The 22,053-nt window shown below is 39.3% G+C and overlaps 1 protein-coding gene across 4 annotated transcripts in view; it reads left to right on the top strand.

Annotated features, from left to right (window-relative positions):
- Nucleotides 1-8,847: 8,847 nt before the first annotated feature.
- Nucleotides 8,848-22,053, top strand: part of SLC7A11 (solute carrier family 7 member 11) — a 69,139-nt gene continuing 55,933 nt past the window's right edge. Inside the window, exons 1-4 of one of the 4 annotated variants that reach the window (XM_071455327.1) lie at nt 8,848-8,990; nt 10,760-10,856; nt 14,624-14,849; nt 17,516-17,642. In XM_071455327.1, coding sequence (XP_071311428.1) covers nt 10,836-10,856; nt 14,624-14,849; nt 17,516-17,642 — 374 coding nt within the window. In that variant the 5' untranslated portion in view covers nt 8,848-8,990; nt 10,760-10,835. Of the gene's footprint in view, nt 8,991-10,757; nt 10,857-14,003; nt 14,107-14,158; nt 14,850-17,515; nt 17,643-22,053 lie in introns of those variants that run through there. The other 3 variants (XM_071455329.1, XM_071455328.1, XM_071455326.1) reach the window with 3 other exon arrangements.

The following is a 22,053-nucleotide window of genomic DNA, read 5'->3' as shown; positions in this document are numbered from 1 at the left end:
TCTGATTTTTGTTGTTTTTGTTTAATTTGCTATTGCATAGATGCTGAAAAAGGTCATGGCTGATATTCTGATGAAATGGTGCTTCTTATGTGTAGAAAACTACCTGAATAAAGAGCTGAAGCTGTGAGAACTGAATTAAAATAGTTCAAGCTTTAAGCACACCCAACAAATATCTCTTGAAGGGTATTGTGTGCTCATTGAAGTCCAAATTGATGAATTCTCTGTTGTAAGCAATTAATGAAGAATTCCTTAATTACAAGAAATGAAACAACTACAGTAGAGAAAAATACTGTTTATTTTATTATGACATCCAAATTTTTGGAGCCTGATCTGAGAGCAGAATTGGTCCATATATAGTTCACTTGCAGAGAGAAGGACAAGAGAGGAAGGTATTGCACTAAAGCATTAATCTGTTGATTTGCAACTATAATGAGATCAGTCCCTCAGTGTACTAATGTACCACTTCCTGTCTACAGCTCAGATTGGCTCATCCAAACTTGGAGAGAGTTCTACCAAAAAAGAGAGAAATATTACTTGTTCGAGGTTTTTCTGGAAGAATTGGTTTGAAATATTTAAGCACTACAGTTTTCTGACCTAAACGAACAGTGTGGGAGACTCAGAGGTCTCCTTTACTTTGGCTTTTTTTTTTTTTTATTGCCAGGAGAAAGCTTAATGTAATAGTGAAATGTGCTATAATCTGTCTCTCAGAGGTCCCATTCAGAAATTTATCTTCCTCTTCTTTAGCATTTAAGCCTTACCATTAGTTCCTGAGGAATTTAAAAGGAAATTGAGATGTTCATAGTTTAAGTGCATACAGATGTCAAATTGCTTTGTGAATGATATTCAAGAGTGTTAATGAGGGGGAAAAGTCCTTTGATAGATATTGGTGAAGATCAAGATTTGGTTTTCTTTTTTCTTCTTTCTTTCTTCATATCTTATTCCTTAAAGTGGTTGAAAAATACATCTAAGAAAACTTCCTCTAGACTAAAAGGAAATGAACTAAAGAGCAGGATAGTGTGGAGTTTTAATGTGAGTGGATGGTCTAAAATAAAACATATATTTATAAGAAATATGGAAAACATTTTTTTTGTTTTGTTTTCACCAGCATTAAATATGTCTCAAAGGGACTTATGCAAATTCATGGTGGAGTGGTGTTCTGGCAATTAAAATACAGGTAATTCAGATGCAATTTTTGTGTCACGAGCTCTTGGGACTGCAGCTGGAGTCAAGCCTATGTCCTATAGGTGGATAGTGTTTGCTGGGGAATCCAGTTTGGCAGGCTTTGAAGAACTGCTATGATAAAATGCTATGGTGACATTAAGCTAGTGTACAGCAGCTAATAAGGGAACAAGAAATTACTTTGTTGTGGAAAGAGATGATCCTAGAAGAGAAAGGTGAACACTACCAGTTCAGTATTAGCCTCTTGTCTCAATTAGCTCCACCAAAAAAAAATAAAGCTTGGTATCTTTTCTTTCTCTTAGCTTTCAGTTGAGAAAGCTCAAGAGTGAGCTTTTTCAGTTGAGAGTGCATCAAGAGACCATCAGGTTACTGTGGAAAGACTTCAACATGAATAAGTAGGACACTATTGATTAAACTACTCAGATCTGCAAAAATGGTGACATCTGTTAGTTAAAATGTTTGTTTCTCTGATTTTTTTGCTGTACTCAGCCAACATACTGTGTGTGAACAATAATTGTAGAACTGGGTCAAACCATGATGCCTTTAATGTTTTGGAGATGTAGCTGAAAGCTGGCCAGCTGATAGGATGAGGCTGTGCAAGGGTGCTGCGTTCTGCCTTGATGGAGATGTTACTTTGAAGGCTGCCTTTTAGTGTGATTCATCCAAAGCATTTCTATTTTATTTCTGCAAAGAGTTTTGATAGCTAAGCCAAAGGCGTTTTTAAGCCTGAACAGGTTTTATTGATATACAGATCGGGGATAGTAGAGAATGGAGAGATAAGCATGCCACAACTGAAATGTGTAAAAGAGCAGGTGAGATCCTGAACTATTTCACTGGTTATATGATTTAATACCCCCTGCTTTGAGTGAGATTCATTCAAAGACTTTGCACTCTGTATCTTCAGAGTCTGCAGCACAGAGCTTTGTTGTGCTAAGTGCATCTATTAAATGACTTGCAGTTTCCTCATGTGCTATGCCAAAAGGGGGGAGATATATAGAAAAGAGGCAGAAAAAAAGTTGAAAAAAAAGTTTTATTACAGGATAGAAAAGAAAGAAGAATTTAAAAAATGGAAAGAAAAAAAACCTGGCATTTGCTAGTTGGCTTTTCATGTTAATCCTCTTTAAGACACATGTGACCTCAGCTGGAAAACCTCTCACATTTTTCAACCTGTTGTGAAGCAGCGAGCTTAGTGACAGTCATAAGAACCTTTAAAAATCTCTGAGCAGTTTCTAGCCCCTCTCAGTGTCACTCTCTGACTCTCTAGGCTGGCATACTAGCACTGCTCAGTGACTTGGACCAAATGATAAATACTAAGCCTGCTTTTATATATATCAGTTAGTCTGTTCCAGGACTACTGGTTCAAAATGACATGTCAGAAATGGATGTGTGGATTTTAATGCCATTTTTGAAAAGAGACTTGAACAGAATTTTTATTTTTGAAATTGAATTTAATAATTTGTAGTGTGTGCCAAAAAAAACATGCCCTGGATTTCAGCTGTTAAGGTAGTTCACAGGAGTTACTAAAAGTCCTGAAAGGACAAAGCAGAACATAGTGCTGAAAGCTTTCCCTCTTAAATGACTGTAGAGGTAACAAATTTTAAAAAATGAAAGAAGGTGTAATACAATAGATCATTTTGTCTCTTAGGCTGTCAAAGCTGAAGCAGGATCATACATTGTTATTTTCAGTACTTTTCCAGATTAATTTTGGTTGTTTCGAGGAGTTGGATTTTACTACCATATACACCCAGAACTACAGGCATGGGGTTATTTCAGTTTTTCTTTACTGTGTGGGATCTTAAATATATTACCAGGAAATGTGGGCTGACTGAGAACACTAATAATATAGCTCATATAGTCTAACTGTATGGATTAACTGTATGACAATGGTTTTAGACTTTAAAATGAAACTTACACCTTCCATAATTCAGAGGTAAAAACAACCTAGAAAAGAAAGGAAATGGTCAGGTTTGGAGTTTTTATTTAACCATTAATTTTTCTGCATTATCTGTGCTTAAGAACTGAAGAGAACAGCTGTCTGCTTGAAATGGTATTTTATGCTGAGCTCAGGTGAAGTATATTTTTATCCCTTTGGTGCTATCCTGTTGTATTTATTTTGCCTAAATTTTTAACGCATTTATAGTGATGAAATTTGTTGTTGTATGATTCCTTTCATATTGTGAGAAATGAAATGTGTAGCTGTCTGGAAACACCAAACAAATAATTTATCTTTTCTCAGATCTCATAAATTATGAGAGCTTGGGTTTTTCTGTGTATAAATGCTTCAGTCAGATTGGTTGCCAATAAAACTGGTAAACCTATAGAAACTGAATGTGTGGTAAAACACAGAAAATATATATGAAAAGATTTATTTTATCTGATGGTTGTGAGATGATATGTCAGGAATTAAGTACAAGGACGTATTTTGTCATACCAAGATATCACTCTGAAATGAAACCTTTTTGTTCATGCTGACAGATTCTTTCTTCTTCCTAACTGATTTCCAGGTTGTAACTAGTATTCATGAATGCAGTGACAATTTTAAGACTGTGTTTTTTAAATGTAAGTGTGTCATCTCTAGTTTCATGAACTGCTTCTCTATGAGGTCAATCTCTAAAGTTCACATGTGCATATAAATTTAAAAGAAATTTAGTTTTTCCTTGTAAAATGCTGCAGTGAGAATGATTAAAAAGCATCCTGGAAAGTGATTGATCATAAATAAGGAAAAGCATTTTGGGAATATGACCTTGAGAAGTCTGGGGAGCTGGTCCACAAATCCTACTGCCACTAAATTTTTGATGGCAAGTAGTAACTCAGCGCAAAGGTTGAATTGTACTTGAAATTATATTTTAAAATGAAATAACAGTAAAGCAATGTCTGACTGCACTTAGATAAACCTTAAAGTGTGTGATATATGAAAGATAAAATTTACAAAGGGACAATGTGTGAATGGGAGCAGCCAGGCAGGCTGGAGGCCTGGCCACCAATTTATGCACTGCATTTTCAGCATAATTAGCTGTCTAATTGAGCATTATAGTTTAACTGACACATTTAAACATGTAATTTATTTGAATGCACGCTGCTTGTAATCTATTTCTGTTTGCTCTTCAGGATGGCATCGGACTCTAGAAGAGGAAATTATCCTTCTGATGAGCAGAAAAAAGAACCAAGAGTATGTTGAGAAGCCCTGAATGCAAATAAATTTCTGTAATTTGAGATCAGAAGGGGAGCATGGAAGCAGAAAAGCCATGCAGAAAAAGTTAAGTACTGAGCATGACTGTAAAGACACTACTTAATTTCAAATACCAGAGTTGTGCTCCACTTCATGTTATCAGGCTACAGTGAAAATGTGACTGGTTCATCTGGCACCTAGGTAAGAGGGATGTTGTAGCAACTGAGAGGTTTAAACTGCACATCTGTCTTCACCCAAGGGAAAAAGAAAAACATCCTTTTCTCAATGTGATGGATTTTGCCATATAGATATGGCTGGATTTTTCCATTCCTGAACAGGGACAAGGGCACATCATCCATACTCTGTTAAAATATACAGAGTAGTCTGTCAGCAAGTTGCAGGAGGAAGGAAGAAGAATTTCCTTCATTTACAGTGCACAATGCCTGGTGTGCCAAAATGTCACTCTCTGGATGATAGCTGAGCACCTGGACATTTATTTTTGGGGGAGAAACAAACCAATGCATGTTTGATTTTGTTCCCAGATTTTTTTTTCCTTTACTTTTGGGACTTATTTTCTGAACAAAATAGTGGCAGATTTTCTTTTAACCCAGCAAACTTCAGTAGTTGCAGCTCATTCTGTATTTTGTGGTACTGAGCTGTGAATCTGCTGCTTCGATTACAGAAACTGACAACAGACATTGAAATCCAGACCATAGAGGCTTAGCAATTCCTGCTTTTTATCTTTGGAATTGCTTTTGCATACTCTGACAATTTCTCCTTCTAAACAAAATGTAGTAACAGCTACAGTTAAGGAAATCAAAACAACTAATGCAAAACTTTGCTGCCAAAATAGAGAAGAAAAGTACTTTTTCAAACCTGAGGTTGGCACAATTCCTGGCTTTCTCCTCACCTTTCCCTCTGCTCTCCACACTCCCAGGTAATTAATTATCAGAAGGGAAGAAGAGAAATTAAATGCAAGATCATGCAAGTAGAAATAAAAATGCATGAGTCTTTTACACCAAGATGAATTCACTTCTTAGGAGATTCTGAAGTTTATAGCTGTGGATTTTGCATATCTGGATAGATAAGGTAGAATAAGCTCAGATGATAAAAATAAAACAGTGTATGTAACAGGATCTCTGAAATTTGCGTAAGTTCCCAAATACATGGCTGCCATGCAGAAGCCAAGAGGAAAGGGAGCACTTACAGAAAAACTGATCTTTGTACCCTTCATGGGGAGATGAAGGGAGAGTTAGGAAGATGGACTGTGGCTCAGAGCATTGTTTCTCATTTCCAGTTTTTTGACAGAACAATTGTCAGGAGGTAGAATTTCTATTTTGTTGCCCGGTGTTTTCAGAATAGCTCTTGTCAGGAGAAGCAGTATTGGAAATATAATGAGAAATACATTAATAATGAGAAATACATTATAGAAAATAAAATTCTTTACTGCTTTGACCTTTCAGTCCTTTACATCGTGCTCCATGGTGATATCCTCCATTTTGTGGAGAATATCAAGGCTGTCCATACAGAGAGGAGAGCACTTCAAAAAGCTCCCTACTCTGGTTAAGGGATTTGTTGGAACTTCTGGATTAGTGCCTCTTCCATTCTCCCTTCAGGATAAAGAAGCAACAAAGCCTTTCCCATTTGGAAGGGGAGGGCCAGTGGAAGAGGAGAATCAGAGAAATTACTCCCTAATTACCTCTAATAGAGTAGTTCATATTTTAACGATATTGCTCATTCTTGCTCTGCTTCAAGAAAAACAGGAATTCTTATCTCCAGACTCTTGACTCTGCTCTGGTGGGAAACAGGCAGTGCACCAATGCCAAAAGGCAATCTGGGAACTGCTGTCTCCTCACCAAGATTTCTGCTTGGCTGTGCCCTGGTGTGGACACACAATGCTGGCTCAGCTGGCTGGTGGTGTCCTCCTCCTCCAATGTGCAGAACTGGCATAGCCTGGGGGGCAGGAAGGACAGTGAAAAGCTCTGGATTATGCTGCTTTTCTTGGCTGAGCTATCTGGATCAAAGAGTGAATTCTATATTATTCATGGATATTCACTAAGACTTGGGCATTCACAGCCTCCTGGAAAGGGGCATGAAAAAATATGGAAAGTAAGAAGAAATTCAAATGGGAATGGCTCCTACTTTAGTTCAGACTTTACTGAGTATGTGCCTTCAGGTGGAAAAAAAAGGGGAGAAATAAAGATCAAAAACTAAAATAAAGCAACAATTAATGGCAGGATATTCCTTATGTAGCAGATTCATTGCTGTCATGCCTGAGGAGAGGCCTTTAAATATATGTTGTTTTCAGGAAGCTGAATTGGGCTATTTTCCTTAGTTTCTCTGAAGGGTTTTATAAATTGAAGATAATTATTAACAAAAGCTGTATGCAGATGATTAACGAAATTTCTCTGCTTAACCTATAGTCCTGTTCCTTTATTTCTTGTTTAAATTAAGAATAAATAAAAGCCTACATTGTGTAACCTGAAGAGAAATTGATACAGAAGCCGCTCAAATTTTCCCCAATCTAAATTTCTGTGGCATTTTGACCTATTCTGCAGGAAGTGTTCATGTGATTTACAGTGCACCATCTTTCTGTACTCCCTCTCTGCATCCCTTCTGTCTACCACAGAATATCTTTTACAGGGATGTGTTGTGCTACTCAAAAATGACCACAGTTACTTGGTGTGCTGTTTTAACTCAAGTACAATTTGTATTTTGATTCAGCGGATGGATACTCAGTAAAGGAGATATCTGTATATTCAGGGTTGCATACTCAAGGGGAGGGCCACTTCAGTGTGGGGGAGGTTATGCAGTGGGAAGGATTTGCTTTAGCTATAGAGATAAGTTTGCTTTAGCTATAGAGTTAAGTTTTCTACTGTGTATATTAGCTCCAAGTTTCAGCACTCTTGTGTGTGTGTGTGTGTGTGTGTGCGTGTGTGTGTGTTTGTGTGTGTTAAAGAGGAGTGAGAGTCTTTTATCCCGTTGAATGCCTCTCTGCCACCATCTCGTGTGAGGGGATTGTTAGGGCCCCGAAGCCTCTGGAAAAGTGTGAACAATACTGATTATATTCATTTATTTTAAGGCAAGAGCCCTCGAATTGTGCTCTCTTACAGAGTCCTCTCAACTCTCCTCTTTGAACTGCAACAAAGAAGAATAAAATCTGAGGTTAGTGTCCATTTTGTTATAAAAGAGCCTATAATAAGAGTAGAAACATTCGATAGGAAAGCCTCCTCTCTTAATCTTTGAACTAGATTAAAGGTGGAAGGAATTGAGAAATGCTGGAAGTGGTGCATTATACACAGAGAGGGTTGAGCTGTTGGCTGTTTCTAAGTTTATATGTGAAGCATGAGCTTGAAATGTGCTTAGAAATCCATGTCAGTACTTTTTGTTGTCCTGGAGACTGAATTTCTCAGGATCTGGGTAAACTGTACCTCCTCACAAATGTGGGGAGGGGGAAGAGGGCATATTTCTGTCATGGTAGCTCTTTTGCACAAAATTTTAAAGTCTAGAAGTGGCAAGTCAGAAGTACCTTCATCAAGCCCAGACACTGTGTCCATCTGTCACACATCAGCTTCTTAATCTTTTTGCTAAATGTCACAAAACTTGGTAAAATTACTATGCTTGAGTAGGCTGTGTCTCTGAAGAATAGATTGTGAATGTGGAAAATAGGAACTTCACTTTCAAAGTAAAAACAGAGGCTGACCTCAGCACTAAAATGCTGCTCTCTTTTGAAGTGTAGGAATAATATATGGAGCTGCACTAGTACAAGCTGCTGAAGCACCTTGGCAGTGCTCCAAGCAAGTGCTTTTTCTGATGGAGTTTTTAATACTTCAAGAAGACAAAGTATGTGTTTTTAGATGCCAATAAAATGATTCCCTGTATGATCCACAGGCTGCATTTCAACACTAAACTGCTATGACTGTGTGAATGATTGACTGCCAGTCATTTCCAGGCATGTATGTGCTTTTGCTTATCTGCAGGTTAAATCTCTTCTTGTGGCAAACTCTGTCACTGCTTCACTGCTTCAATCCTTAACTGAGATGCTTCTGTCCATCTCTATTGATGGAGATGTTGTGCCATTGCTGCTAAAGAAGCCATGACTACCCCAGAGCTCACTGACTGAACCTGACCTTGCATGACCTGCACAATGCCCCAATCAAGATTTGTTTGGTCTCCAGACAAAAAAAAAAAAAAAAAATCTACATTAAATGAGAAAGGGGAAAAATCTATATTAAAAGGGAAAAAGTGTGAGTATTGCTGCATATGGCAATTGAGACCAGAATGAGAACAAGATGGGACCTACAATTCCCATCACAATTGTTCTTGGGTAAGAGTGTAGTTTTCTGCTTAAGAAAAATCAAATAACTTTGTAGATATTCTCTATTTAGTCTAAATTGTATGCAGCAGAAGGGGAAGGAGCTCACCTAATCTGGTGGGACAGACAGGTGACCTTCTGTTGAGGGTGGAGGTAGGGAACTGGGCTTCAGATCACGACAAGGGATGTGAAAGATTTCTCCACTTAGTGGTCAGTAAATTAAAACTTTGTTTAAGGTCTTGAATTCTTCTCTCCAAGATTTTGCATAGATTCTTCTCATAACAGAATTCAGCAGCTGAATCTACCTGTCACACCTGTGAAGCTGGGGTAAGTATCATTAACCCTTTTTAAAAAAAGAAAAATATGCTTTATAGTGGAAAATCATAATTCCCAGAAAGTTCAGCACCTGATCAAATAGAAGAGCAATGCAAATGGAAAATGATACTGTATGAATTGTGTGAAAAATACCATAAAAGTGAATATGGAGTTGCTAAAGAGCCAAGGTAATATTTGACAATCTATGCAGTTGTTGTATGTTTTCTTCACATTACAAGCTTTTATCTGCTGTGAAGGATTCTCCCACGATAAAGGGGGAAATGGGTTAGAAAACATTCTCACTGCTAATTCTGTCTCTATTTGAGTTTGTCAAAGATTTTTTTCTGAAGTGCCAATTAATTCTCTTCACATGCCCAGCCTAGCCTGAGTCATCTGAAATAAAATCCTGACTCCCTGAAGCTGCCAGCAATCTTGCCATCGTGCCAGGTATCTGGCACATGCAGTTTTAATGGAAATTTACCCTGAGGTCTTGATTTGTTGAGTGCCATGAGGTATCTCAGTGTTTGCATCCAAAAGCTGAGGAAAAATAACATGGGGACTCTGAAAATTGTTGTTTCATTCTGCTAATGAGAAATGCAAACACAGAAAACTCAAGAATAATATTTATGTACAGCATTGCTTAGATTATGATTACATATATCCCAAATATGAAAAATGGGATAGTATAAAACACACATATTTTCACATCCACAGGGCTTCAGTGAGAATTGGCTTTCTCTCATGTGGAGCTTTCATGCTTGATACAAGGTGCTAATGATTCCTGTCTGCTTAAAAAAGACCCATTAAACTGTCAAACCATTCAGCTAAGTTCATCATGTCTTTTGAAATAGAGCTTTAATAGTGAGAAAAATAGGAGGGATTTCAGAAATCCTGCAGAGACTTCCAAATTTCTTTCCTTCTTTTTGAGCTGAAAATTGACTGGCAGCTATCAGCAAATTGAACACAGGGAAACCTTCAGAAGTATTTGCCTTCTAAACTGCTGTTGCCTGCAGTCTTCTGGATATCAGATTTTTATTTGCTTCCTGCATTTTGTAGGAAGCTTTTGACTGAGAATACAAGAAAAAATATTTGAATTGCTTTTGGATTTCTTATAGAGGTTTTATCTTATTTTTAAAATCTGTGAGCTCTATGTGTATTTCATTCCTTCTCACTTTTCCTTTTGCTGCTAAATAAACTTGTATCCAGCACAGAGGGGAATGCAAAATAATTGAGTGATTTGTAAGACTCTGACTAGAAAATAGCAAACCCCCCCAACATTCTCAGCAGTTCCATTTTAACTGAAGATTGGACCTGTAGTAGAGATAACAAAGTATTTTGATATTCTCAGTTCTATGTTTGCATTAAAGTTTTAAAAATCTTTCCCAGTCTGCTGAGATATTTGTTACTTCATAATGATTTATTCTCAGTGACACCTTAGTTTTTAAATGCTTATAGATTTTCTCCCCCCAGTGCTAGTTAAACTCCTTCTCAACACTACAATAGGAGCTGAAATCCCCAGTCAAAACTTCTCAATGCTAGATTATCTACATGAAACAAATTATTTTAGGTATTTTCCCATCCTTTGACATTTGAAACCAGACTGCTGCCTTTCTGCAGGGCTGCTTTCTGAAGCTCACAAACAACTTGGCATTGTACACAGAAGACTCAGATCAGTTTTCTAAACAACATTTTTCATGCCATGCCACCCACATGTAATAGTTTGGGGCTTTCCTCGCCTTTTCAGTCTGGCTGAACTTCCTCTTTCATTCCTGTGTTTCCAGTCAGCATGGCAATGTGTGGCTGGAGGCTCGACTTGTGACTCTTTGGATTTGTTTGATGCAATAAGCTGATAGACAAATGCCTGGAAACATTGTCAAGGTATGCTTTCTACATCTAGAAATTATAGAGTTTTTGTGGGCTTGAGAATTGGGAACTCAAGTTCAGGATTGAACTTTAGGTTCTTCACTTTGCTGCATTTGTTGTAGCATTACCATAAAGGTGAATGCTTTGTGTGTGTTCTGTAGCATTCCCCAGAGGAAATACCAAAATTGTAGCTTTTTTGGAATGATACAGCTGTGTCCAGATGTTGGCAAAAACTCTGTTAGTGTGATAAGCAGGGCTAACACCGTGTCAGGTGTGTTCAGCCTGTGGTACTGAGCTGTTGTTATTCCCTGTGATGTTCAAGCACTGAGAAGAGAGGTGCAGCTGGCCAGCAAGGTTATTCACACTGTGTGAGGCCACTGATGGCATTCAGGCAACCTCGGTTGCTGAATTTTCTGGCTGATGTTTTAGCTCTTTGCGGGGTATAGGTGTAGGACTTGTAGGCTTTTCTGATAAGGATTTTTGTTTGGAACAGACAGTGAGATAGATTGATCAGGGCTGGCAGTAAGAGTCAAAAGGAAACTGTTTCACAGTGATGATCTCAGTTATGCTTTAAAGTGTTTGTTCAGGAGAAAATGTCTATGAATTAGAAGAAAAACAACCAGAGAGAAAAAATAAAAAGGCTATGCACAATGCCAGATGCTATTAGAGGCTGAAGGTTTCTTTTCAGAACATGTTTTTTTAGAAACACTGCTTCAAAAAATTTCATCACTCTAAAGAAAATGGCACCTTATACCTTTTTGTTCTGCTTTTAGAGTGAGTTTTTATGGAAGAATGGAGGTGTTCTGAGTGTTGGACAGGTTAACCCCTGTGCTTTCAGAAAAGCTCTTTGAAAAGACTGAGCATTGTTTGTTGTGTTTGCATAGCGGTACTTGCTCTGTGATGAATAATTGAAGTAAAAGTGGACGGTGAGATACAAATAATCAGAAGAGATTTTGTGAGTATACTGTAAGTGGGGTCAGCATACAGTTATGACCCTCTTCCAGCTTTGTGACCTCCTTAGGACTGGGCTCAGTTGATGGATAATTCTCATGAAATTCCCAGAATATAACAAATAATCCCCCAACACCAAATAAGTATTCCTTAGCCTGAGTGGAACTAATAATTGGAAGTAAGGCTGGAACTCAAAGGAGAAAAGCTCCTATTTTACTTATTTTTAGTGAATAGAGTTGAGAAGCTATGAAGAAGAAGTACACAAACATACTCCCTGAGAAGGCTGCAAATAATGAGATCACTAGCAAGCTGCCAGGAGTTAGGAAAAGGAGTTTTCTGCATCTAGCTTTTCTCTGGTCCTACCTTATAAATTTCCCTGGGAATTTCAGAAAGTCCTAAGATTTGCATGCATGCTATCCCTATACCACTGAAGGAGCAAGCACCCTTTTCCCTGCGTGGGACAGTGTTAATTGCCATGCCCAAAGGGGAAACATGTATTCTCCTGGCTAGTAATCAAATGTTATTTGAAAGCCATTATACTGCCCAGGATTTGTACTGGATGGTTGTTGCAGACAACTGGCTTGCTGGGAGCTGCCTCGGGGTCGTCTGGTTATTGAGCTTTTGTTTGATCTTGGAACCAACTTCCTGTGTAAATAAAGGCTAAACATTAGTTAAGAATGTCTCCATTAAAGTATCAGATGTTTGAAGATGTCATGTGCTTCTTCATTAAAAAGCCTTTGAAAATCACCAGCCCAACTCAGTTCTCTGGTTAATGCTTTTTTCTGGTTTGATTTGATCCAGTTGCCTGATCTTATTGGGGGGCAGCCCATGGAACGTGCACCAAGAGAAAACATCTTGGCACAGCATGCCACCTAATCCTGGCCTTACTGGTCACTGGTGCCATGGAAATTGGCTTGGTTTGTACTGCAGGGTAACAGGGAAGATCCTGTCTGCAATCAGTCTGGGCAGTCACATGTGGGCTGCTGTATGGGGATCAGCTGACAGCTGAGGGATCAGCTACTGAGCACATCAAAAGGGGGAGGCAGAAGTAGGATATGTTCGGACAACCGGACAAGCACTTGACTGCTCTGCAGTCAAAAGCTACAATCACTTTGCTTTTCACCTGCGTGCATTTAAACCAGATAAGCATTTTTTTATGCTTTCTTTTATCTCAGCGCCAACTATTACAAGTGAGTTATAACTGAAAATATGAGGCTTTAAAAACACTCAAGTTTTACAGCTGCAGCATGTTGGTATCTCTTCTTTCTCACATAAATTTGAAAGCATACTTGTGCTCTGAGCTGAGTGCCTTCTTTTTGAAGGATAAAATGGTTTAACTGATCTTCTTTTTACTCCCAAACCAAGGTACTAATTAAGCAATACCTGTAAGAGCAGTAACTGTAGCAATAACCTCTCACTACACTGATCTAATCTGAAGCTATTAGCAGCTGCAATAGTTATACCACGAAGAATTTTTCCCCTTTGGCATATATTATAAAGGCTGTCCCTTGATTAGGTCAAAAATGCTTGAAGGCTATTGATTTTTGCTCTGTTTTAGGAGAAGGCACCTCTTTTTAACACTTTAAATGCTCCGTTTGAATTTTGAATGATCAGGTGAAGCAAATGTATTTATGCACCTGATTACCCGTTTATCTGGCATGGGGAGGGCTACGGATTTTTATGTTATCAGGGATAACACAGAAATGCCATTCTGATTCCTGAGCTCCTGGAGATCCTGTGCTCTGGGGTGTTGCTCTGTTCCTGCCTGCTCACACATGCCAGGTGGCTGTGAACCTTTGCAGTGCATTTTAACAAGGTGGTGTCATGGTGCCGTTTCCTGACATCCCGGAAAACAGCTGCACCTAGGAATATTGCTGTTCTGTGGAAATCACGCCTGTGTGCTCCTTAGGCTGACTGGGGGATGTTGCTAAGTAACTGGGGGTAACACCGGGGCTCTATGGATCCTTTACAGTGGGTCCTGGTCCCTGCGGAGATTTCCAAATTTGTAACATGGAGACGTGAGAGAGGCAGATCAACTGCGACGCTAGAAGTTCAGCCCCCACAAACTGAACTTTTGTTGAGAGTTTTTCGAGAATGAAATTGGATTAGACCCAGGGATGACGTATCCTGTTTGATTTCTTTTCCCCTTTTGCTCTGACGAGCTTTATGTTTAGGCAGGCTTTTGTTTCTGGCTCTGAGCTGCTTTAAAAAATTGGGAGTGTGTCTCAGGGTGTCGAGGCTGATATGCTTGCATTGATTGGTGAGGTTTGGCTCGAGTTGCTTGCAAGTGCTTTGTTCTTCTCACCACCCCCAGGTCAGTTGCACAACATGCCCCTACAGTTTAAAAAAAAAAAAAAAGGGGGGGGGGGGGGAAGGAAAAACAACAACCAAAAAAAGAAGGAAAAAAAAAAAGAAATGCTGAGTAATGCCAGCGGTTTCTCAAATGGCTGATGCAAACCTGGAGAATTTGCATCATCATTCAGCTAGAGTAACTTGGTATGACAAGAGCTTAAATACAAGTCCATGCGGAAGCTGAGCTGGTTTCCAATGATAGGGCAGTACCACAGTGTGAAAACGCAGGTGTTCCTGAGCTGGGCTTGGATCACAGGAAGGGCTCACAGACTCTTTAAGAGCTTGTTACCTGTGTGTAGGAGCAGCTGGAAAGATAAAACAGGAAGAGACAAAGTAGTTGGCTACATAGAGAGGGAAAAAACCTCTTCAGTTTCTGCTGAAAACTTTTCTGCCTGTGCTTGCCAGCAGAGTGCTGGTGGCACTGTAGCATGTTTAGGAAAGCTGCTGTGCCCACAATCTCTAATGGAAGCTACTTGCAGGGACAAGCTAATGGCAAGTTGTCCTCTCTGGACAGCGGACAGCCAGCCCAGGAGGGAAAAGTTGTGCTGAAGAAGAAAGTGACGCTTTTGAGGGGGATATCCATCATAATTGGCACTATCATTGGAGCTGGCATCTTCATCTCTCCCAAAGGCATCCTGAAGAACACAGGCAGCGTGGGCATGTCCTTGACTGTCTGGACAGTGTGTGGTATCCTCTCGCTTTTTGGTAAGTCCCTGAAAAGTTTCTAATTGGTCTAGAGGGGCAGCTGGAGAATTGTTGTGATTATTTCTCTGATTTTACTATTGGATAGGAAAGTCAGAGTGCAGAGCTTGAGCACCAATGGGACTACAGAAGGTCTGTGCTTCATGATGGGTTTGTGGAGGGTGCAAAGATTTGCAACCCCTGTCCCCCAACTCCCAGCACCAGATGGTGAAAGCTGGAAGCACAAATTTTATATTTTTTTTTAATGGGTCCCTAAAGGAACAGGAAAACTAAATGAGCATTTTTCCCTATAGAATGTGCTGTATGTTTTTCTCCTGTCTGTAAGACGTATTTATGGTTTGCTTGTAAAGACCTGGCAGCTAGATGAACACACTTCTTGAACAACACTGAAATGCTTAGACAGCTCAACCTAGTTCCCCAGAGGCTAGAGCAAGGTCTGAGAGGAATAATTCCTACTGTAGGTAAGCTGTATTGGCATGAAGGGGAGGGAAACAATAATACTAATAACCCCTCTTCCCAGCTCTTCCTTCCTCGCTCGTGATGTTGCTTTGAAAGATTTGGCTACAAAAACCAGTGTGATGGAAGCAAATCTGCCCTGGGAGTTTGATTGCTGGCCTGCATATTGTGGGAGTGTTTTTGTTTGATTCTTTGTATTCTTGGAGAGTGTTGAATTGTGAAGAAGTCCAGTTAAGTTGTTCTGTACAAAACAAAACCCTCATTCAGAGTGGAAAACCCCACCCTGGCTTCTGTGGGACAGAGGGTTCATTGACCTATTTAATGAGTTAATCTCAAAGAAACTGAAGAAGTGACATGAATATTGGCTTTATTTAAAAGGGAAACTGCTTGTTTACTGGCAGGAGGTGAAGAGGACAAAGAGGGACTAAGTGTCTACTTAATAGGCAGAACATGCAAATGGCACCTTGTAAATTGGCTCTGAACTTAAAAGAAATATTCTTCACAGGCTAAACCCACCCAGGCCAAACAGTCGAGTAAGTTAGGATCCATTGGGTCAAGTGATAAATGTGCAGCATAATCTCTTGTACAAATATGGAAGATCTGCCTGCAACAAAATTCCGCTATCAAGAAAAACCTCAGATCCTATTTGTATCCCTATCAAAAGACCTTGGTCTTTTGAGTTACTTAACCCAGAATTTGCTGAAGCACTACATTTATGGCTATAACTTTAGCAGTAGTAAAGTTATTCTGGCTGTGAGATAAAGTCTGTACCAAAAAAAAACAAAACAAAAAAAACCCCACCAAAACCCAAACAGAAAACCACAAAAACCCCACAAAAACCCCAAATCAAAACAAAAACAAAAAAAACCCTCTCTCTTTTATCAAACAGATTTTTTAGGTCATTTTCCAGACCTCTAGATATGAAGAACTGTGTAAATTGGCACAGCAAAACATAGTATCTTGTTCTCAGAATGGACCTGTTACAGATTGATTGTTTGTTTTTTTGGTTGTTGCTTTTTTTTTAATATTTTGGTTTTTCATTCCTTGTGTGACTTAGTTATAGTTAAATCACATGTAGAGGTCATGTAAGGTCTTGCTGAGGCTGTGTTTATAACTTATATTAAAACACAATTTCATTTCATCCTGAATCTCAGCAGAAGAGGCTAGCAAAAGAAAATTCAGAATGACCTTTTTTTAATGTGGCTGTAAGAATTCCTTTAAACACATCTTCAGGTAAGCTAGAGAATAGCAGATAAAAAGTTGCCACATTTTTGCAAAGTCCCAAGCAAAACAAATGAACAGGGCTGGAAAATTTGTCATCATGTGGTACAGCTTTGATGGGCTGCTACATGTGATGTGGTTTTGACAACTATACTTATCTAAAAGTGTTGTGATGCAAAGGCGTGCAGGGAATAGAGCTGAAATGAGTTCCTGTATGTTGCTGATCTTAAGCCTCTGTGATGCAGTGCTAACAATCTTTATTACTGTTTATTACTGTTTTCTCAGAGTCTTCCAAGAGGGCTGGCTGTGTTTGTTGGTTGTGGAACGCTATTGATGTGGTCCATGTGTGGAGCCGTGAATCCCCGGCTTTGTAACTGCTTCATGGTTCCTGACCTTTCACTGCATTTGCAGTACACAAAAAACAATCCATTAGCGTTGAAAAGCTGTGACTAAGCCATCTCCCGAGTTTTGTATGGAAGATGTTAGGAGTAGTGTTGAGGAAAATCCTTATTCTGCAGATCCTGTTTCCAAATTTTGGCCATTTGGTTGCTTTTGCCCATGGCTGAGGAGAGGCAATATAGTTTTCAGACCTTCAGAATTGTAGCCAGGCATCTCTAAGGCTGAAAGGAGTAGATCAGCCTTTGATAACAAGCAATTGTGTCAGAAATCTTGCATTTAGTAGTGCAATCTGGCTGCCTGAGAAGTAGGGTGGCTGGTGTGTCACCCCAATTTTTTGTCCTTCTTCACAAGATATTGAGTAGCACAGTAGTAATTGCAAATAGCTTGTCCAGAGGCTTTATATGTAACTGGATAAATGGTTTGGTTTACTGCGTGTCTAACTGAGTGAATTAAAACTTACAAAATTAGTTGGAAAAAAATTAAAAAATATATAAAGTAGTTGTGATGCCATGGAAGCTCTGTTGTTTAGGCTATAAATGTTTTGGTAGGTATTTCTGGATATCTCTCATGTTGGCACTGTTGAATTCTCACAGGTGCCCTCTGCTATGCTGAACTAGGAACATGCATTAAGAAATCCGGTGGTCACTACACCTATATCCTGGAGGCCTTTGGCCCATTACCTGCATTTGTGAGGGTCTGGGTTGAACTCCTCATCATTCGGTAAGTGTATCATGACTCTTTCTTTTCTGATGGCATGCACATGTCAATCATAAAGAAAAATCTCTGATATATGCTGGGAAAAAAAAAAAGAAAAATCAAATATATTTTGGTTAGTTAACTGTGTTCTTTCACTATGATTGCTTCAGAGAGTTTAAAAATGCTATTCTTCTCATCAGCTTTGAAATGTTCAAGGAGACACGTGTGTATATATGGGGGAAATAAGAAAACTCCCTGCCACAAAAATTCATTAAATTGCCTTCATTTTGGTAAGCTTACTATGTCCATTGATGTCACTAATAATGTTGTTAGCCATACCTAGATATGGTACAGTGAAAGAGAGAAGTCACCTTTACCTTTTCTCAGTCTTGGCACTACCTTCTGGAGCAATTACTGTTGTCTATGGATACAGGAATAACTCCTGGTGAGACTATTGTCCAGTAGTTTTCAGAGTTAGGGGCACCATGTATGATTTATATGTCAGATTGGGGCCCCGATATTTTGTTTTTGTGGGGTGTTGGAGAACTTGACTCTTACTTTGAAAAACACTAACAGACCAAATAAAGAAACATTGTCTTCACATCCCTAAAATGTCCAATATATTGCCTTGGTGTGTAAACCTGTGACTCATGCAGCCTTTGTGCAGAAGAATTACAATATGAAAGTGTTGAATCGTATAAAATAAACTTTCATAATGTAAATGGATCAATGTCTCAAACTCACGTGTAGCCTACCTTTTTATTTTTACAGTTGTGCTGAGTTTGGAGATCTTGATACATATAGAGCAGGGCAACTCACTTATACAAAATGACTTTGGGAATGCTCCATCCCCTGCCTCAGGCTGGTTAGCACTTCCCCCTCTTCTGCAATCAGCAGATTAGTCACAAATGAGGCACAAGCATGATTTCAAATCACAGCCACGTTTACATAACACTGACAAGTCCTAGCATAGATTGTTGAGTTTAAAAGTGCTGACGGTGCTGAGTCATTATGAATCTATAAATCCTTGTGTTGTTTCCAGAGGAAATAGCTTTGTATGTCAGATGGTCCAACACAACCTCCCCACCAAAATGTAACCTTTGAATTAACTGCATCATTTCCATCAAATGTGATGAAAGGGCAGATGTCTCAACTGTATGAACTCTTTGCCAAGAGGGAAAATCAGGCAGTGGAACGAGAACTATGTTTTCACAGGTTGAACAGCTATATCATTTCACATTAGAGAATCAACAAAAGGGAACAGTAATAGAAATCTTCCTCTTAATCTGCACCTGGTTCGGCAGAGGGAATTTATTAACCTAGCACAACACCCACAAGAAACCAGGCCTCATAAATTCCTTTCCTCACAAAATAATTACTTTTTTACGTACAACAGTGTCCCAGGAGTGTTGTATAAATGCTCTTAGTCATCGTGATCTGCCCCACACCCAGAAAATAATCGCATTGCATGGGAGAGAATATCAGCGGATTCTTTAATCACCCAGTCTGAGAGGCTGTGAGGAAGCCATACATGTTATAACTTGCAATGACCAGAGCAGCACTGCTGAAACTCTGTGTGGAGTTTTATATCTGACTCCTGCATCAGGAAACTAATTGCTACCATCAAAGAACTTGTGACCGCTTATGTGTTTATTTTTTGTTTTCAGCAGATGAAGTTGCACACACACGTCTCAGCTAGACTGATTTTTCTTCTGAAAAATTGCAGGATTATCACACTCATAGGCTGGCAGAGGAGTCACAACCAAAATAGACATTTCCTGCTCTCATCTATCTCTTTAAAGCTGCTACTTGACAGTGGAGGACACACTTAACTACTCTGCCCACATACCAATTAGTTCTGCCTTGCACTGCATTGCTTCTCACTCAGTGCACTCAGTGTGAACCTTTTTCTTTCCCAAAGCCACGTTGTGTGTATTTTATACATATTTATATACCTTTAAAAAACCCCCAACAACTACTTTTCAAATAAGGAAAGACAGCAGTGTGACTGCATTGTCTGTAGAGCTTCACTGTGGTGGTTGCCGAACAAAAGCTGGATCAGAGTGTGCTGCCAGGTGCCTGACTCACCTGTGGTATGTGCTGGGACCCTGTCTTGGTCCTCATCTGGTGTCTTCCTATATCCTTGCCCTTCAGTGAAAGCTGGTCATGCACTTTCTACCTGCTCCTGAACACACAGCTATTGAGCACTGTAGCAAAAGGAAAAGCATAGAATCAGAAAGGTTGAAAAAGACCTCCAAGATCATTGAGTCCAACCATTAACTCAGCACTGCTGAGTCCACCACTCAGCTATGTCCCTAAACGCCCATCTGTCTGTTTTTTTTAATACTGTTTCACTCTCTGAACTTCCCCCTCCACTGATTGTCTGTGCTGCCAGCAACATCTCCCCCAAGACATGGGAATGTCAGAGCTATTTATTAGAGGTGCAATTTAGGAGCTATGCTTTTAGAAACATAGTGGTGGTATAGATAGCAGTGACTGCTTCTTTAAAAAGGCTTTTCCTTGAAATAGGAGGGCAAAATCCAAGTTCTGGGGAAAGGAGCAGGGACCAAGGAAAAAAGTCTGGGACAGCTCCAAAGATCTGATCTTTCATCTGATCTAGGGTACTCCAAAACCACTTATGGCAGGCTGCCTGCAGTACTTGAATGCCAGAAGCCTGATGATCTTCTGATATGAATTAGAAATAGGTGAAGTCAATAAATGTCTGTGAAAACCCAGACAAAATTTGTAAAGCCATTTTTTTTCCAGTGAGAAGAACATCCCCATGTGTGGGAGATGCTCATGCAGCAGCCCTTGCTCATCCATGCAGAAACTTACTGAGGCAGATTGTTCTGTTCTGTCCTGCTCTGCAGCTTGGTCCAACACAGTGTATGACTTCTGGCTTGAGTCATAGCACAAAGAGTGTTTTGTTTCCAGGGTGCAACTCCCTTGTGGGAAATTCTTTTATTGTTTGATGGAGAACAACAACGTCTCTGCAGAATTTTTACCCTGTTCCATGGAATTTTTATCAAAATTCTGTGAAGTGAGGTGTTGCAGATTTTTTCACAAGAAATTTGCATGGACTCTTGTTCAACTCAGAGATCCTTTGAGAATCATGTGTCCTTTTGTCCTACAGTGTGTATGTGATAAAACACAGATGCCACCAAATGTCCTAAAACGAGTGAAAATGTCCTCCCAAGTGGAACATGAACAGTAATATGCAGGCACAGGCTAATTTGCTACTAATGTGTGTCAGTGCTAAGGCTTCTGTCAAACAATTAGCTTCCCTCAAAGGGAAAGGCTGTATAAATATTATGAGCATTTCAAATTTGTAAATGCAACAACTTTGTGGGGTGTTGGGGAGCTTAATTCTTACTATGAAAAGCACTAACTGACCAAATAAAGAAATATTATGTATTTTTTCATATTCCTTTGTTTTATGATATTCTATGGTTTACTACAGGGATTTTTGCTTTTAGCTGCAGTATTAGGAAATTGTTAGTCAATAAAAGGAAAATATTCTGTTTGTATTTTAGAAAATCCCATTTGGACCGTCCCAGAAGTTAATAAAAGATCTGGGTAGATTTTGGATGCTTATTTTAGTAAACCAAAATTCTCACTGTGAATGCATTTCATTTGCTTTTGTCTCTGAGGGGTGAGGTATAGCTGGCCACTAAAATTCACTGACTTTTGAGCAGGGTGTTGCCCATGTAATCTGATCCTGGTGTTAGGAAAATTAATCCACAAACATCAGAGGTTTATGTCCAAGAAGGAGACAGAGGAATCCTTTTACTTTGTTCAAAAAAACAGAGAAGCCATGAGGCATTGCCCTGGGATCTCAGATTTTTGGAGGACACAGCCTTCTTTTTATCCCAATTTCCCAGCCACATTTTACTTTTCTCTTTCCCCATTGGCTAAGGTACTTGAGAGGTACAGACTTCCCCATACGCCTGATACCGAAGATTCCCCTCTAATGTACAACCTTCCCTTTTAATTTTTAATTCTTGTGGAATTTAGGGGTTTTTATTCCCCATTGTTTCTTTCACCTTTCAATGTCTAATTTCATTTATCAGCAAACCTAAAGTTCATTTGTAAAAGCAAATATCTTTTTCCATTCATCAATCAGTGGAATCCTTCCCATCGTTTCTTTTATCTCCCAGTGCTAGTTTTATCTACCAGCAGACCCACAGATGGTTTGTAAACACAAATCTGCTATTCCTCTCACTGGCTATGTTCACTTCAAGTGAGTGAATGAAGATTTCTGTTGATACATTTCCTTTTCGATTATAACTGCTTTGCAACATGGAAGTTGTAAGAGCCACCCTGGTAAGAAGTGTTGCTGTCAAGATCAGAATCACTCAGTAGTGCTACATTCAGAAACTGTGGTGCATGTCAGCAAAGCTACAAGGAAGCACCAAAATTAAGGTTCACAGTTCTC

Source organism: Agelaius tricolor, unplaced genomic scaffold (assembly GCF_023055355.1).
Source record: "Agelaius tricolor isolate 1412-34295 unplaced genomic scaffold, bAgeTri1.0.p SCAF_47, whole genome shotgun sequence".
In the NCBI taxonomy this organism is placed as follows: Eukaryota; Metazoa; Chordata; class Aves; order Passeriformes; family Icteridae; genus Agelaius; species Agelaius tricolor.
Note: the sequence above shows the minus strand (reverse complement) of the source record. Positions and strands in the feature narration are given on the sequence as shown.